The 16,313-nt window shown below is 34.5% G+C and overlaps 1 protein-coding gene across 9 annotated transcripts in view; it reads right to left on the bottom strand.

Annotated features, from left to right (window-relative positions):
- EPHA7 (EPH receptor A7) overlaps window positions 1-16,313 on the bottom strand; it is a 222,669-nt gene that overhangs the window by 203,303 nt on the left and 3,053 nt on the right. For all 9 annotated transcript variants that reach the window (XM_069077251.1, XM_069077252.1, XM_069077249.1 and 6 more), the window contains exons 2-3: window positions 13,635-13,699; window positions 8,713-9,382 (exon numbers count right to left, since the gene is read on the bottom strand). In XM_069077251.1, the coding sequence (XP_068933352.1) occupies window positions 8,713-9,382; window positions 13,635-13,699 (735 nt within the window). The remainder of the gene's footprint in view (window positions 1-8,712; window positions 9,383-13,634; window positions 13,700-16,313) is intronic.

Raw genomic sequence — 16,313 nt, 5'->3', positions numbered from 1 at the left:
CCCATTTTCATTCTAATAAACTAGGTCATTATCACCCTGGTCTTATTTGCCATAATTTCCTTTTAACTTCCTCTTCCTTCCAATCCATCCTGCACAAATCAATCAAACTCAGCTTCTTAAAGTTTTGATCATATGATTATTCTGCTCCAAAAGCTGGAAGAATTCTCCATTTTGTAGAAGACAAAATCTAAATTGCTTTGATTGACATTCAAATCCCTTCAGAACCTGCTCTCTCTCTCTCTCTCTCTCTCTCTCTCTCTCTCTCTCTCTCTCTCTCTCTCACTCACTCACTCTCATTTGATGTCCTACTATTTTTCTAGGCAAAGTCTCCCTTCAGCTTGTCAGATAACTCTCTCTTGGACATACCAGATGCTATACAATCATTGTACCCAATGGTTGCAATCTTTCCTTTGCTAGTAATTACTTCTTTCTTCAAGTATCTGTGTGGATCATGCCCATCTTTCAAGGAATGGCTCAAGATCTAAATCTTCTGTGAAGCATTTCTGGACTACTAAAATATTTGATCTTTTCCTCCTCTAAACTGATATAGAACCCACTGTTTATACTACTTATTTGGCATTCATCATCCTTAGCCCCTTCCAGCCTCCTTGCTTTGGGCTGTCCTGTTTTAGACCTCCTTTACAGCCCCAAGTCCACTCATCATTCTTCCAGGTACCCCCTCTACCTACTCTACCTTTCCCTCATAGAATCACAGACTTGGAGCTAAAAGGAACCTTAGAGGCTACTAGCCCAACTCTTTCATTTTACATATGAGGAAACTGATGATAGAGAGGGTAAACACGATATAGGTTATAAGTTGCAGTGGCAGAATTTGAGCTCAGGTAACTATTCTGAATCCAAATGTAGGATTCTTTCCACTGGACCAGGCATGATTTCCTTCTTCTCTTAACTCTTAAAGTATTCTGTCTGAAGTACTTTATAGCATGAATGGAGACAGAAACTGAACCTGTTATTACATTAATAAAGGGAATTCTCAGGGAAGGAAACACCCTCCACCAATGCAAGCAAGCATTTTTGTTGCAATGTAGAATATAAGAGAGTTGCCCAAAGAACTAAGAGGTCAAGGCACTTGCCCAGATCACACAAGAGGTTAAGTCTCAGAGTTGGGAGTTGAACACAGGTCTTCTTGGTTTCAAGACTGGCTGTGAATCCATTACACTGTGCTGTCTCTTAGCATTTATCATATTGCTTTGGAATGTAATTATTTCTGTACATATCTTCGGTATCCTGTTAGAATGTAAAATCCCAGATGGCAAAGGTAATAGTATTTTATTTATTTATTTTATTCATTTCTGTATACCTCATAACACTCAGAACAGAGCCATGATGCACAGCAGTTATATAATGAATATGTCTTGAATAAATGGATGTTTGACATTCATATAATGCTACAAACCAAACTTGTCTTGTAAAAGTATTTAGCTTTACCATCATATACATTTGTATGTATGTATGTACATATCTATGTCTTGTGTCCTTAATTATAATATAAACTTCCTAAGAGCAAGGACCCATTATTATATTCCCTTGTTTTCCTAGTAGTATTTAATATAGTGCAAAAAGTAAAGTAAAGACCAAATAAATATTTGTCGAATTAATCCAGAGAAGTTGGCACTAGGTCACTCCTTCCAGATTTGAGGTTTTAGTTTCAATAAATCAATGTGATACTATACTCTTCTTTCATCCAAGGGGTCACAATCTTTCTAAATGAAAACCAGATTCTTGCCCTTTCTCCCCCTTTACCATAATATACATCTGAAGAACAATCCATTAGCCTATAACTCACTATCCACCATGAATAGTTGAGGTATAAGTCTTATGACTCTTGCAACCAGGATGACTGTGTCTTGTTTATTGGGCAATGTTATAATGTAGAGAAGTGTAGTGTAGACAGAGGCTACAGAGAATTCTAGCACCACCAGCCTAAATTTTAAGAACAATTTGATTATGTAGATAAGAGCCCAAAGCAAGAAAATAACTTTAAGAAAATTCAAAATGTGGCAAGATTTCACATTGATCAAAATGAGAAAAAAAGTGGTTTTTTCTCCCTGTTATTTATAAAATTGTTCATAAATTTTAAAAGGCTCATGCTCAGGAAAATTGAAAAACACATTTCATTTCCCAGCCTATTATGCTACAAATTTGAAGGCAGTTATGTCATTTTCAAGTTTAGATTTGCTTTTAAAAGGCAGGGCAGTGTCCTTTATCATTTTTGGTGTTCCTTGTTTGCAGTTTTCTTATGTGTGCCAATCCAATTCATATTCTGTACTTGACAAAAGATAACAAGAAATATGCTATGTGCAACAGTGGCTGGAATATATAGAACTATGCCCCTGTTAAGTAGGCCATGAAGCAAAAAATTTAATATATTAAGTTTTTTACAATAAAAGGATGTTTACTTAAAAATTACAGGTGTTTACCTTTGCATTTTAGAAATTACATTTATGTAGCCGTAAATCAAATGAGTGTCTTTAAATTAGGGTACACCTGTATTATTTGCCATATAATTTCATATATGTTTTTATTGTTATCTACTTTCTGGTAGCTCATAATAATTTGAAATACCCTTCTGAAACAAAAAAAGTCAGTAAAAACAGATTTTTTTCAATCTAAGTCCATTCCATGCCAACTTTTTTTGTATTAGATCATACAATAAAAATTAATTTATATGAAATAGATTCTCACAGTTCCAAAAGTATACTTTACCAGAACAATTTATTAACTAATACCCTAGTGACCTGAAAGAGTTAATATGTCTTCCAAAAGTATCTGACTTACTTCCATGGGCTATAAAGAGGATAATTAGTTTGTATAACCCAGTCTAATGCGGGGTGGGGGGGGAGGGGGTGGAAGGGAGGTGGAATGGAATTTCCTAAATTGGAAAAGAATGTCCAGGCACATACAGCTATATATGTAGGCTTTGGGGTGCAAAAATAATAATTTTCAGAGCTACAACTCATACATTATGGAGAAAATATGTAAGTCATTTATGCATATGTGAAATGTATGATGATGATTCTTGAATGTTCTGGACCATCAAATAAAGAAGTAAAGTGTAGTCACTGGAACAATATCTAAATTGGCTCAAAATGTTAAATTGAGTAAATTTGTTTCTGATTATATGTGTGAGACACACTATATCATATAGTAAAATATCATATCATACATTAAATAAAAATCAGATTCTGAGCATCTCAGAAACTATAGATTAAAATCACATTTGCTTGGGACCAAAAATAAGGTTTCTAAAAGTATATAAATAGCTATATGGAGAGAAAAATAGTGCAGTATTGCAGAATATTCCATGTGTTTATTGGTATTCAAATTGGAGTACTGGGGGTGGGTGTTCTATTATAAGGAATAATTTTTAACTTTTAGATTTCATTACATGAAAAGTCACAAAAAGACAAATTTTAAATATTTCAGAAAAGTGAAATCATGACATGTGAAAAATCTATGTTGACCATAATTCTCTTTAATTAGTATCTATGAGAGTGGGAACAAGTAATTGTGGACATTATTCTCTACAATATTTTTATTCAGATGAATTTACTTTTATCACCTAACAATGCAGCATAGCAGTTGGGCATTGAGTCAGGAAATCAGAATGTGTATTTCACTTTCAAAATTTGTAGCTTGAGTAAGTTATTTAAACTTTCTCAGACTCTATTTCTTTATTGACTCTGTGTAGTACAATATACAAAAAGGGCTAGAAATGGAGTCAGAAGTAACTTTCCTTCCACTCACAGTTTGTTGTGTGAACATGGTTAAATCACTTACACCTTTTGTGCCTCAGTCTCCTCATTTGAAAAATGGGACTAAAGATGTATATTATACATCTCAGGCTTGTTCTACAGATTAAATATGACTGATATGTAAATGAATATATAAACTTGAAAATTATATACAAAAGTTACCTATTCCTATATGCAAAAACAAAAATAATTCTACTTATGCTACTTACCTCACAGAGTAATTGTGAGGAAGGTGTTTTGGAAAAGCCTTTAAAGTGAAATGTGTAAGGTGTTAAAATTTTCTACTAGCCTGGAAGAATTTTATGGGCAGTAAGTTTATCTTATTTTACCAGTTGTTTGTTTGTTTTGTTTGTTTTTTGTCTTTATATCCCTGGCCTAACATAGAACTCTGCATCCAGTATTTCCATTAATGAGCTCTGTGGTCTCAATGCTTATTCTCCAACTCTCCAACACTACAAATGACAACTCCTCCAAGCCTGTGAAACTCCTGACCGTGTGTTTCTAACTTCCCTTGCTCACATTCAACATGCTATGATCTAGATCAAGATCTCCTGACATTGCATGAATATCAATGGTACACAGGGACTTTTTATCAATTACCTCACTATAGGGCAGCTAGGTGGTACAGTGAATAGAGAGTTAGGCCTGGAGTCAGGAAGACCTGAGTTCACATTCAATTTCAGACACTCACCTAGTTGTGTGACCCTGGTCAAGTCAGTTAACTCCAGTTCCCTCAGTTTCCTCATCTGTAAAATGAGCTGGAGAAGGAAATGGCAAACCACTACTGTATTTCCTTCAGAAAAAAACATCAAATAGGATCACAAAGAGTCGGACGTGGCTGAACAACAGCAAGGCAAGTTATAACCCTTGTAATTCACTAAAATTCCCAGTGCTCTAGAAAACTCATTTAGACCATAAGTTTCAGAGAAAGTGCTAAGATGAATTCATTGAGGATGTTCCTTCACCTAGGAGTTCCCTATGTCAATGATATCACAGGTCCAGGCCCAGTCCCTATCCCTTTCTACTTATCTAAACATAACTGTGATCAACAAAGTAACACAAACAGAAATAATATGATAAAAAAGTACATCTCTAATTTCAGATATTCGTACACAGAAATTTAATTATATTACTTGGAGTGTCACACTGTGAGACTATCTCTTAGGTTATAATACCTTTGTTCTTCTATAACTAAAATAACAAAAATACTATCCAAGTTAGGCTTGACTATTACAGAGTTACAATACTTTAATAAATAGTTTTCTGATTATAAAGCAGTATCAAAAGTATAAGAGTCTGCATTTTTAGTCTTTCCATTATCATTTGTATTGGTAGAGAAATAACCTGCCCACTGGAACAGAATAATACTTATTCAAGAGAATGGGTTACATTGGGATATGACACTACTAATCACATTGGACTGTATGGTACAGCAGAAAGGATGTTGGATTTAGTATCAGAGGACCTGAGTTAAAGTCAACCTTGCCACTTAGAACATATATTACCCTGGGAAAGTCACTTGATTTGGTCCCAGTTTCCTCATGGGGAAAATGAAGGGCACAGAGTTGCACTAGACCTTCATGAATGATCGATGATCTTAATCATTCTTGGTTAAATTAAATTGTAACTTTTAACACAAGCATCAAGGTAGGAGCTAAGAATACAAAGCTAGAGTGAACCTTTAGAAGTCCACTCTCCATTTTAAAGATAAGGAAGCAGAAGCCTAGAAAGGTGAATTGATTTGCCCAAGATAATACAAATGCCAACTTGAAGAGTTAGAATTCAAAACCTCTTCTGATTCCAAATTCAGTGTTCTTCCCCTTATACCACTCTGCCTATTCCTAAATGATAGGAATTATGATCATAAAAAAGATTAAGGAATTGGGTTCATAAAGTGAATGGATTAAAGAAACACAGAAATAACCTTTCTAATACAGAATGTGTCAATGCAACAGATAACTGATTTGCCTTTGGCCATGCCAATGTACTTTGATGCCTCTATGATTTTTCAGTGTTCTTAATAGATGCAGATGCAACATCTTAGTCTCAATCTATAGATCCTAATAAGTCACCCCTGTCCTAATTTGTCACCCCCAAAAGAAAGATAACAATTGAATCGCCCATTAGTGACTTCATAGTTGTCATACTTCGTAACATCCTCAAAAACAGAGAAGGTCAATAATAAGTATCACAGTCTGCAAGGGCAGCAATCAGAAGCTGAGTCCTCACTCAATCTGACTTTAAGCTGCTAACGGCCTTCATTTGGCTGGGGGTTCACTCCCATCCTCTCTCAAACCCATTAGTTTCCCTCAATATCAGAGTGGAGTTTGTTTTCAAACTCTTAACAGGATCATTGAAAGAAAACAGGAGAAATACTATAAAGAAAGCTCTGGATTCCTTCCAGAGTAGTTTCTTAGGAATGACTCTGGAATTGGGCCAAAGACGAAAGTGTTTTTTGCAAATGAACACAGGGCCATACTCAAGTACAAGTTATCATTTAATTTCCCTGTCAACAGCACCAGGGTTAAAAATTTTAAAAGCTACTTATTTTAATTGTCATTATCAAATGATATTAAAAAAAATTCCTCTTCAATCAAGTATCTTGTCTCTTTTGACTCATGGTATGTTTCAGTGGTTTTTGTTTTATTTAATAAACATAACCATTGATACCTAATTCATTTATTCTGAAGCAGAATTAATTTAAGATGATAATAAAGTGATAACTTTATTTGTTGTTGTTGTTTTTATTAAAGCTCCTGAGTCTATTCTGTGTTGACAGTGATTTTAATAGGGTAATGGACTTTCAATATTCTGAACTTGAAGATGATTAAATGTGAGTAATTTTCATATTGCCACATTTAACAAGATGAAATTTCCAGTAGGACAAAATGTTATTGAACTATTCCTCCCTATACAAGTTATTTCTCGATAATTCAAGAAGTTTTTCCTCACTTTTATTTCTGTTACTCCACAAATCATTAGCACAAATTCTTAAAAAAAAAAAAAACTAACCTTCAGTTGAGTAGTATCCCCAAATTTCTTATTTCCTTAAGCTAGAGAACATGACTTATTTGGGAAATAGTTAGAAATAGTTACATTTTGTGTTTGTTAATGCACGTTTATTTTATCCCTTGCTATTTTTCCTCCTGGATACAAGTTCTACACTTTGCATGAAGTGACTGTCCTGCACTCTTTCAAGGCCATTCTGAAACCTTCCTCTTCTGCAAAGACTGATAGCTACTTTTAGATCCTCTTTGAGCTTCAAGGTACTAGATTGAAAAGCATGTATAAATGGTTAGATAACATTTTGGCTCATTTAACAGATAAAATTGCTAAGAATTTTCCCTATACATACCACATAGGAAAGCACTGTTCTTACTCAATAAATCCTGACCAATTTTTAGTTTTCTTATGTATGTGGGATGTTTGAAAGCTTTCTGCCAAATCCAAAGCCTTGCCAAGGTAAAAAGGAGAGAAAAGTAGGTAAACAGATTTGACCCTTGACAGGACCTTCAAGGAAACTTCCAAACCTAAAAGGAAATCAATGTGTCCTTTTACTCCCAAGTGTATTTCCATCTGAAGTAAACACTAAGTAAAAACTCTGAAAGTTGGAAATGATGCGTCACATGTAAAATTAATAGGTTAAGATGTAATCCATCCGAAATGCTCAACATACCTGCTAGATATTTTTCTAGCTCTGTGCATTGTATGTATCTACACATGTAATTATATACATGTGCATGTTCATATATATTCATATATGTGTGTGTGTGAATTTTTGCTTTGGCAGAATTTCATACGGACAGGGAAAAGAAGGTTGGAGGAACATTAGAATGCCCTACGAATGTGAGGAAGCACCAAAATAAAATGAAAGATATTTCCTAGTATTCTCTGTTTCAGCTATTGTTAGTTATAATCAATTAAATAATAAACATGAGTGGTGGGGAGACTTCAAGCTGAATGGAAAGGAAACTGAGGCACTGACCACTAAATATCCAGCGAATACTTCAAGTACCATAAAAACTGCTAATTATTACTTAAAAGGTCATTCTATTTCATAATTTATAATTTTAAATAAAAGTATTAATACATGATTATACTATTTCAGTGGATACTATATAAACTTAAGTCTCCATTTTAAAGATTCAGTTGAAAATGCTTTACATAGAAAATGCTTATAATATATAAAAACTACATTTTGAAGCATCTATCTTGAAAAGAGGGACAAGTGTAAAGGAAATCATGAGTTTATACAGTAATACGGATGCAAAAATTTAAATATTTCAGGTTTTACAATAAAATTGTTAAAAGTTCACTACTACCACTAATCCTTGGACTTTTTGTCACATTCATATTACTAATTAGTAGAAAAATTGTAATCTTATTATCTAGTCAAAACAGGAATGATAAAGTTTGAGCCATTCAATAAAAGCTTTAAAAAACTATAACTATCATATGTTATATGAGCTATGATGAAGGAATTCAAGACTTTAAGATAGACATAACTAAAAGGCGTCAGCTATGTCAGTCAATGCTGCATTTGATACCCTGGCATCCAATACTGTTACTCATCCCTTAGTGCAAAGTGTAAAAATCTTCCCCAACTTAGTTTTGCTCTTACTCTTTGAAAATTGTTCTGCATTCTTTTATTTTAAACTTTAAATGATACAACTTTCTTGTCAAACATCAGGCAAATTCCACTTGGACACAATATCTATGTCAGCAATATTTACTGCATGCTCTTTGTGTTCAGACCACCATGTACAATGCTTACATGGATCAATAGTAATTTTGCTTAAGAGAAAGGTCTACAGAATCAGACTCCTTAAAATGGAGGCACCAACATGCTCAAACCTTTAGGATAGGTTAACAACTTTGTTTGATACAAGGAGTTAAAAACTGCAAAGGAAAAAAGAAAAAGCATTCATCTACTCACGTTCACAAGTGTCCCCTTTTTGCTGGTAACCGGCTTTGCAGATACACTTTCCAATAGGCACTAACCATTCTCCTTCTGCACTGCAGTGCATCCTAGGAGAGTTTTCTGCCTCCTCTTCTGCACTGCTGACACATGTCCCTCGGACCTCCACTAGGGAGGAAAACTCTGAACCAGTCACTGTATCTGGAAAGATAGCTAAGTTCTCAATAATGGACCAGCATTTCTTGTAGTACACCTTGACAGAAACCAAAGCAATGCAAGCCCCAACATCCTGAAAGGCCAGATAGAATCCCTTTCTGGACAAAGGTCCAATCTCTCTCACCTCTGTGTTAAGTTTCATTTTCCTCTCCCCAAGGTCACCCTGGGTAAAACTTTCATCTGCAGCAATAGTGTCTATTTTTACATATAAATTTTCCCTTATATTCCTGCCAGTGTCGTAGTCTGTTTCATAATAGTACAAATTAAAGGTTTCCTTGCATGTTCCCAGCACTCCAGGAAGACTGTTACAATCCCTCAGGGTGAATTTCAGTTCTACAAAAATTCTTTGTGCATTGCCTTTTGCAATCCAGTTAGTCCGGAGCCAGTTGTTTTGGTTAGGTTCCATGACCTGGCATACCTGGTACGTTCGTATAGGTGTGTAGTTTTCATCCAATCCACTGATTTCTTCCCACTGTAAAATTAATAAAAAGAAATCAGCTGTATTGAAAAAATAACATGGTTTTACGTAGGGGTGCTTACATATCTTTAATATCAGACTGCATATATGGATTTTTGCAAGGGATGTGGTAGCTTCCCCTCTCCCCCAAAACAAACATTACAATTCATCTTTTAATCTGTGATTACACTACTACAACAGAATAATTTATATTATTATTTCTACAAGATATAAATACCTTGTATGTTTTGTATTAATATCTCTTTTGGCAATGAAAAATGTAAAAAAAAAAAGCAACAGAGACATGTATCCATGCCTTTGTTATCCCTTTTAATCTGCAAACTCTCGTAAAAGAGGATTTGGATCTACTGAAATAACCTGGTAAACACAGGAATATATCATCAAATTTATGAATGCTTAAAAAAAGTTTCTGATGGTTCTTTTAACATGTTATGTCTCCATGTATTCCCTAAACTACTTCTCAAAGATGGAAAGAAAAGTTAAGAATATTTTGGCATGCATGTATATTTTGTGTCTCATTTGGCACATCTGGAGCATAATATTTTATGCTTTTTGAAATAAAGTATTAGTAGGTTGCAACACATAAAGGACTGCTCATTCATCACCACATTATGCATAAAATTGCACATAAAGCCCATGTGACCATAAATATAGTTGATTTGGAAGTAAATATTTGGTGATTCATCTTTTATAAATGAATAGTGCTCAAAAGATAATTTAAAGTATGTGGCATACCAATGAGACCAAATCATGCTCAGCAAGATGCTTTGAAAAGAAAGAAAAAAAAATGGAAAAATAAGACTTTATTTTGGTACCACATTCAAGAATATAAAACCATGTATGTATGTAGGTGTTTGTGAAATGTATGTATAGTTATATATGTGATATATTAAATACGTATATGAATATGTGTTTTGTATGTTACTACACAGAAAGACTTTGATAAAATCTCAAAGTTTTTGAAGGTTACTGATTATGGAATGCTATGTGTGCTGCACATTTATTACATGTTAATACAATATCAACTAAAGTAACTCTATACAGTTTTAAAAAGCCATTAAACATAGCTAATCCCTGAATAATATTAATTACTCTTCTATCAATGCATTATAAAGTTAAACTTGGAAGATATTTTACAGGTCATAAAATCCAGCTCCTTCATTTTGTAAAGGAGAAAATAAAAGTTCAAAAAGTGAGTTACTTGCCCATACTATCAAACTTCTGGTAATTTTATAAATATTATAAAGCACTGATGTAAAAATATTGATGAACTGCAATTCATTCAATTTTAATGTCAGCACAGAGGGCTGAGTCAGAATTCAAACTCGTGTCCTCTAACTCTTATTTCCATCATTCTTTTCATGGTTACCATGCTGTCCTCCCAAACCAGTGTTAAAAAGAGGTTTCACTCCATTGTTTTTAAAATTATCATCATAAACCAATGAAATGGGCACCTTGTCTCCGAAGCTTTACTTTCCTGATAATCTTAGTCAATGTGAATAACAAGATTGTTTTCAGATATAATTTCACACTCCTATATGACAGCAACCTAGACCATGTATACATTACTTTACCAGTTTAAGAAAATTAGATGTCGGACATCATTATTAATTGGTAGTGTTGCAAATATTAAGAGACATTGCTGTTAAAAATATAAAAAAAAAAACATACTCTCTGCAATTTTAATACCAACAGTACTGAAAGATATGTAGTACTACTTGAAGTTAATGGAGCTTCCAAATTGACTATATATTCAAGTTCAAGTCCTCTTTATAAAACTGAAATATATTATATTTGCTATGATTTTATCATACATGCCTAAATAGTTTTAAAATGTCCTCAGCTGCAGCAAGGTTCACATTTCTCATCTCCAGTCATACTTTTTTCAATGTAATCTAAACTTGCAATTAGCTGAAAGTGTGCCTATTTCCCGCCTTGATTCAGATAGTTGTTTATCATCTGTTTGGAAGGCACACAGCCAAACATACCCAAAGTCAGCCACTTGCAGGTGCAGATTTTGGTCTATTAACTAAATGAAACTAAAAAGAGAGAAGCCTACTTAAAATGTAAATAAAAACTGTGTATTTAAAGGAAAAGGATTCCCACCACCATTGTTTCCTGGGGGGTAATAGAATCCAGGGTGCACTAACACTCCTAAAAAAGCGATGTCTCATCTTGCCAATTTGATGGTTCATTTTCTAGCTTCATTTAAAGTTGAATCATTTTCCCCCTCTTTCTCTATGAAAGGCCATTTTTTTTTTGTCAATGAAACTATTACTGTTAATTTTAATGTGAAAATTATTCATTCCTCAGGAGTTTAATTCCTAAGAATGCTGAATATGGATCCATGGGTCTTTGTAAATAAATGAAGGTCATGGAAATAAAGTTGTATACCATTACATACTAGGTTGAGTGTACTCCATGTTCTTAAAACTCACTTTTTTTAGACCCTGGGGAGAATTGTTTTAGTTTTGCTGTACGCATCCTTTGACTTTATAAATTGTGTTCTCAAAATAATTCTCTTAAGATTTTGAGGAACATCTTGGTCACTGAAAAAACTGAAATCTTATCTCTGGTTAAATGAACCATTTCATTTTACCTGAATTGAATGTCTTTAATTCTCTTTTACTAATATTATAAGAGGCATTCCAAAAGCAAAATAAAGAGTGAAATGTTAACTTAGATACTTTGGGTTGATAAGATGGCCATTAGAGCCCAAGATAACATTGACAGTCATAATTTATCATTGTGTGGATTACATGGATGATGTACTGCAATCATATATCAGTTTCCTTCTATCAGAGATAAAAATCCTGCTCTATCTCTATTTGTTTTAATTGATGGATGGTAGAAAATGGGTTGCATCTGTCATTGGAAAGAAAGGTGTTCCATTTTTAATTTAAATGTCTTCTTACAATATATGTTATTTTACTTATGGAAGGACACTTCAATTTCAAGGAAGGAATGGATTTACAGCCCAGAATTCACAATGACTGAAATCTTACTTTGCTTTTTTTTCTTTTATCTTTAAAATGCTTTGACATCAATGCAAAAAGTTAGTATTGCAAAGGTAGACAACCACCATCTTCTAACTAATCCCTCAAACAATTTAATTTAAGCAAACGTGTTAATATTTTAAACACAGTCGAATTATGCATGTTCCAACCTCTTAAATCGACTTCCAGTTCATGCAGTATTGATTTTATGATGTTACTTTTAAACTAAAAGACCCTTTTAGACTTTCATTCTTTTCTTTTGCTGAATTTGTTACACTTTTTATATCCTCACTCATACTTCACGCTCTTCTGGCTCCAGATTTCTTACTGTGCCAAAGATTAACTTAGAAACAATGGGGTATATTCTCTTCTCTCAGAACCTTCTTCCTCAAGGGATGAAGAATGTGCCCTCTCTCACAATTAAAGTAAGAACCAAAGACATGGCTATTTAAGTAACTTTAAATAGGTAGTATATCTTTCTGGATATGTGAAACATAATATGGTCTGCATATTTATAGGACTGTTTTACATTTAAGTATCTTTTCTAAACCTTTGCTGGACATATTTGATAGAGAAGGCACTTACTATATAATAGTCATAGGTTTACTCCATGGGACAAATGAAAAAATATATAACTAATAACACCAGATGTAACATTATAAGAATTTGGAAAATTCCAAATGACATGCTCTATCAAAAATCATGTGCCAAATATTCAGCATGTTAAGATTTTCTAAAGTTACTTTTATAAGTAATTTTGAGTGATGTCTAAAATGTTTCTAAAAAGAAGAAAGTGGATCACATACTGTTTTAAAGAACTATACACAGCCTACCTGGTGATTATACTGCAGAAGAATAAAGCAGCTAAAGAGGTTTAAGTGAGTTTGTGTAGGGAATGCTCCCTGTAATTAATTGGCATTTGTATATGATTCTCCTTGCAGTATAAACTCAACAATCCATGGTTATGGGGAACTTTTCTTTTCCCACTCTGGAGGTTACTTTAACCATGCCCTACCTCCCCCATACTCTCTCTTCCCCTTTCTACATGTCCATCTCCCCCCCCCAAAAAAAAAGAAAACTCAGCAAGTTAAACTTCTACACTACTCACAATTTCTGAAGGAAGTTTGGGGTACAACAGATAGTTTTATGCATATGAATAACTTCCTCAGATGAAAAAGTGAGTTTTATTCTTTATATTTTTTTAAAGTGTTCAATACACACACACACATATTATAAGAAAGAACACTTACGCCATTGGGAGGAAAGGAAATCCACTCCAGTTCTGTTTGTTGTGCTTTAGAGTCCAGCAGAAGTACTGAAAAAGAAAATGTCCCTCTGAATGTTACATACATTAATTTTTAATGAAGTTTTTAAAAATTGTGTGGTTAAGGTGAACAAGAAAACTTAACATAGTAATCATTTATGACCTAAGTTTATACACTTATGTGTGCCATACACAGGTACACCAAACAAGTATAGAAGTCCAAATGATCACTGTACAAAGCTGGCACAACTTTCTTTAGAAAAAAAAATCATATTTCTCCCTGTGGTAAAATACAGTTAGGTTGGAATGGTCTTTTCATATCAAAAATCCAAATAACAAAATCAGCAGCGACAGTAGTGTGAACTCATTTCCATTCTTTATATTTTATGGGCTTTAAAATTACACAACAATAGATTCATAAAATCTGGAGGCCTTAACATTTTGTGAAATCATATGATGCACTTAAATGCTGTAAAATAATTTCAACACATCCCTCAATCCATTTGAATTAATTTGTCATTGTATTCTGACACAATTGTTTCATGGAGACTTTTCAGAAGCAGAGTTAAATTGACAAAACCACTAAGTTAAAAAATTTTTTAAATTACCTTCACTGTTTTTGAAAAATCAGTTATACATATTTGAATGGCTTAAGTTTTGCTAAAGCAATTGTTCACAATGTTTTATTTGTGAAATTTCAAAATACTAATCTCACTTTTTTTTAATGGGAAATTATCTAGCCAGGAAAAACATCTACCTAATTATAATTTCGTAATGATTTTTGAGAACTGTGATTTTTGGCTAGTTTTTAATATAATTTGTTATCAAATATTAGAATGTGTGTTAATCACAATTTTAATTCAAACATTTATATAGATACATAAATGATAAATACATCGACAGATTAGATTTATAACAGACAGACATAATAACATAGAAGGATACATTAGAAATATTAGATACACCTAGACTTTAACTTTGTTATTTACCAATTTTCTTTTTCCTTTTAGAATGGCTTCCCTATTGTTTATTATTATAAATTTTGGATTTAAATTTTTTTTTAAAGTGTTCTTAGGAGTACAAAACCACTTACTAAAACAAAACCAACTTTTCTTTAAGTAGCAATGAATGAACTTTCAATTGTCTTTTTTTTAAGACAAAAAAAACAAAGTTTAACATCTACTTCAGTAAAATTGTGAGATTTGCAAAAGCGTTTTACTCAGATTTTAATAATAATAGTAATATGGACTTTTCCAACTGGGTTTAGTATTGTACTATGATTAGGTGATGCTAAAAGAAAGGTATCAATTTTGTAAAGGAAGGAAAGCTTACATTGAGAAAACAGATAATTGGCTGTGTTTAACCCTTTCAAGAAAGCCAATCCTTCTTGCATATCTAATAGCTGTCCTTTCTAAGATACAATTAGTTGATACAGTAAATCTGATTTTCAGGGAGACCTTGAAAGCAAGCACCTTATGCATATGGACCTTGAATGTTTCTAATCCCTCTTAACATAATTGTATGTTTATTTAAAACATATTTAGACACCTTTTTTATACCACTTGGAAGCCGGGGATTGGTACTGCTTTAAAAACTCGGCTTTTTACAGTCAACTTTATTTTTATCCATTGCAATTCGAATCGAAGGCAGTAAAACAATGTAAGAGTTCTAGATATTTTGCCTCTGAGATAAACTATGTGTGTGTGTTGGGGGGGGGGGTGTAGGGGGATAATTAAGGCATAAGTTCAAAATCACTTAACTTGTTCATTTCTTTTCTTGGAAGACTGCTAGGTAGCCCTTTCGGTCATTTTTATGTCTTTTTGTTACACTCAGCACTTGCAATTCAAAAATTGGAAGTTGGGGGGGGGGGCGTCACGAAATAAAAAATCCATTTAACTTAAACATGGAAAGTCGCTGGAGAGTTTAATTAGCAGTTCTAAACTGATCAATCCATCTGCCCCTGCTGTTCCACTCCCCAGCTCAGTTCTTAGCGCCCGGTTTCTCGGCCCACTCAGAACACAGAGTGCCGGCCTCACCCCAAGCCACGCACAGAACCTGACGCCCAGTCGGTTCGGAAGTGGGGGGCGGGAGCGCACAGGAACTCTGCGGGAGACTCACACTATGCTCAGCTTGGGGAAGGAGAAGAAGTGTGCTCGGCATGGGGCGCGGCAGCATTCTCTGGAGACCTAGAGAGCGCGTTGAGACTGGGAAGCAAGCACGGTCTGCCACAGCCAGAGAAGAGCAGGCGCGGAAGGCAGAAGAGAGGGAAACTGCAATTGTCCCGCGGCATCCTTAGAGTTCCCAGAACTGTAACCACGCTAGGAAGGGAGGAAGGGGCTACTGGGGCTGCCAGTGGACGCCGTTCGGACTGGTTTGGGCATCAGACTGAGCAAGGGGCTTCTGGGACGAAAGGACGTCCTCCCCCTACGGTGACAGAGGGGGAAGGGGAGAGTAGGGGGGCTACTTGAAGCCTGAGCTGGGGGGGAGGGGAACGTTGCTTTGAAAGGGAGGAGGAAAGCTTTGGGGAAGTGTCTTCACTGAGTGAATGGCACAGGCGGAGTTTGCTGAGAAACAGCTGCATTTCGCCTCCAAGCGTCAGACCCAGAATTTTCAATCTTTTCTTTCTCTCTCTCTCTCTCTCTCTCTCTCTCTCTCTCTCTCTCTA

The sequence above is a fragment of the Petaurus breviceps genome, unplaced genomic scaffold (assembly GCF_028583685.1).
Source record: "Petaurus breviceps papuanus isolate PSGF00001 unplaced genomic scaffold, PetGlider_PUasm1.0 90977, whole genome shotgun sequence".
NCBI classification, from domain to species: Eukaryota; Metazoa; Chordata; class Mammalia; order Diprotodontia; family Petauridae; genus Petaurus; species Petaurus breviceps.
Note: the sequence above shows the minus strand (reverse complement) of the source record. Positions and strands in the feature narration are given on the sequence as shown.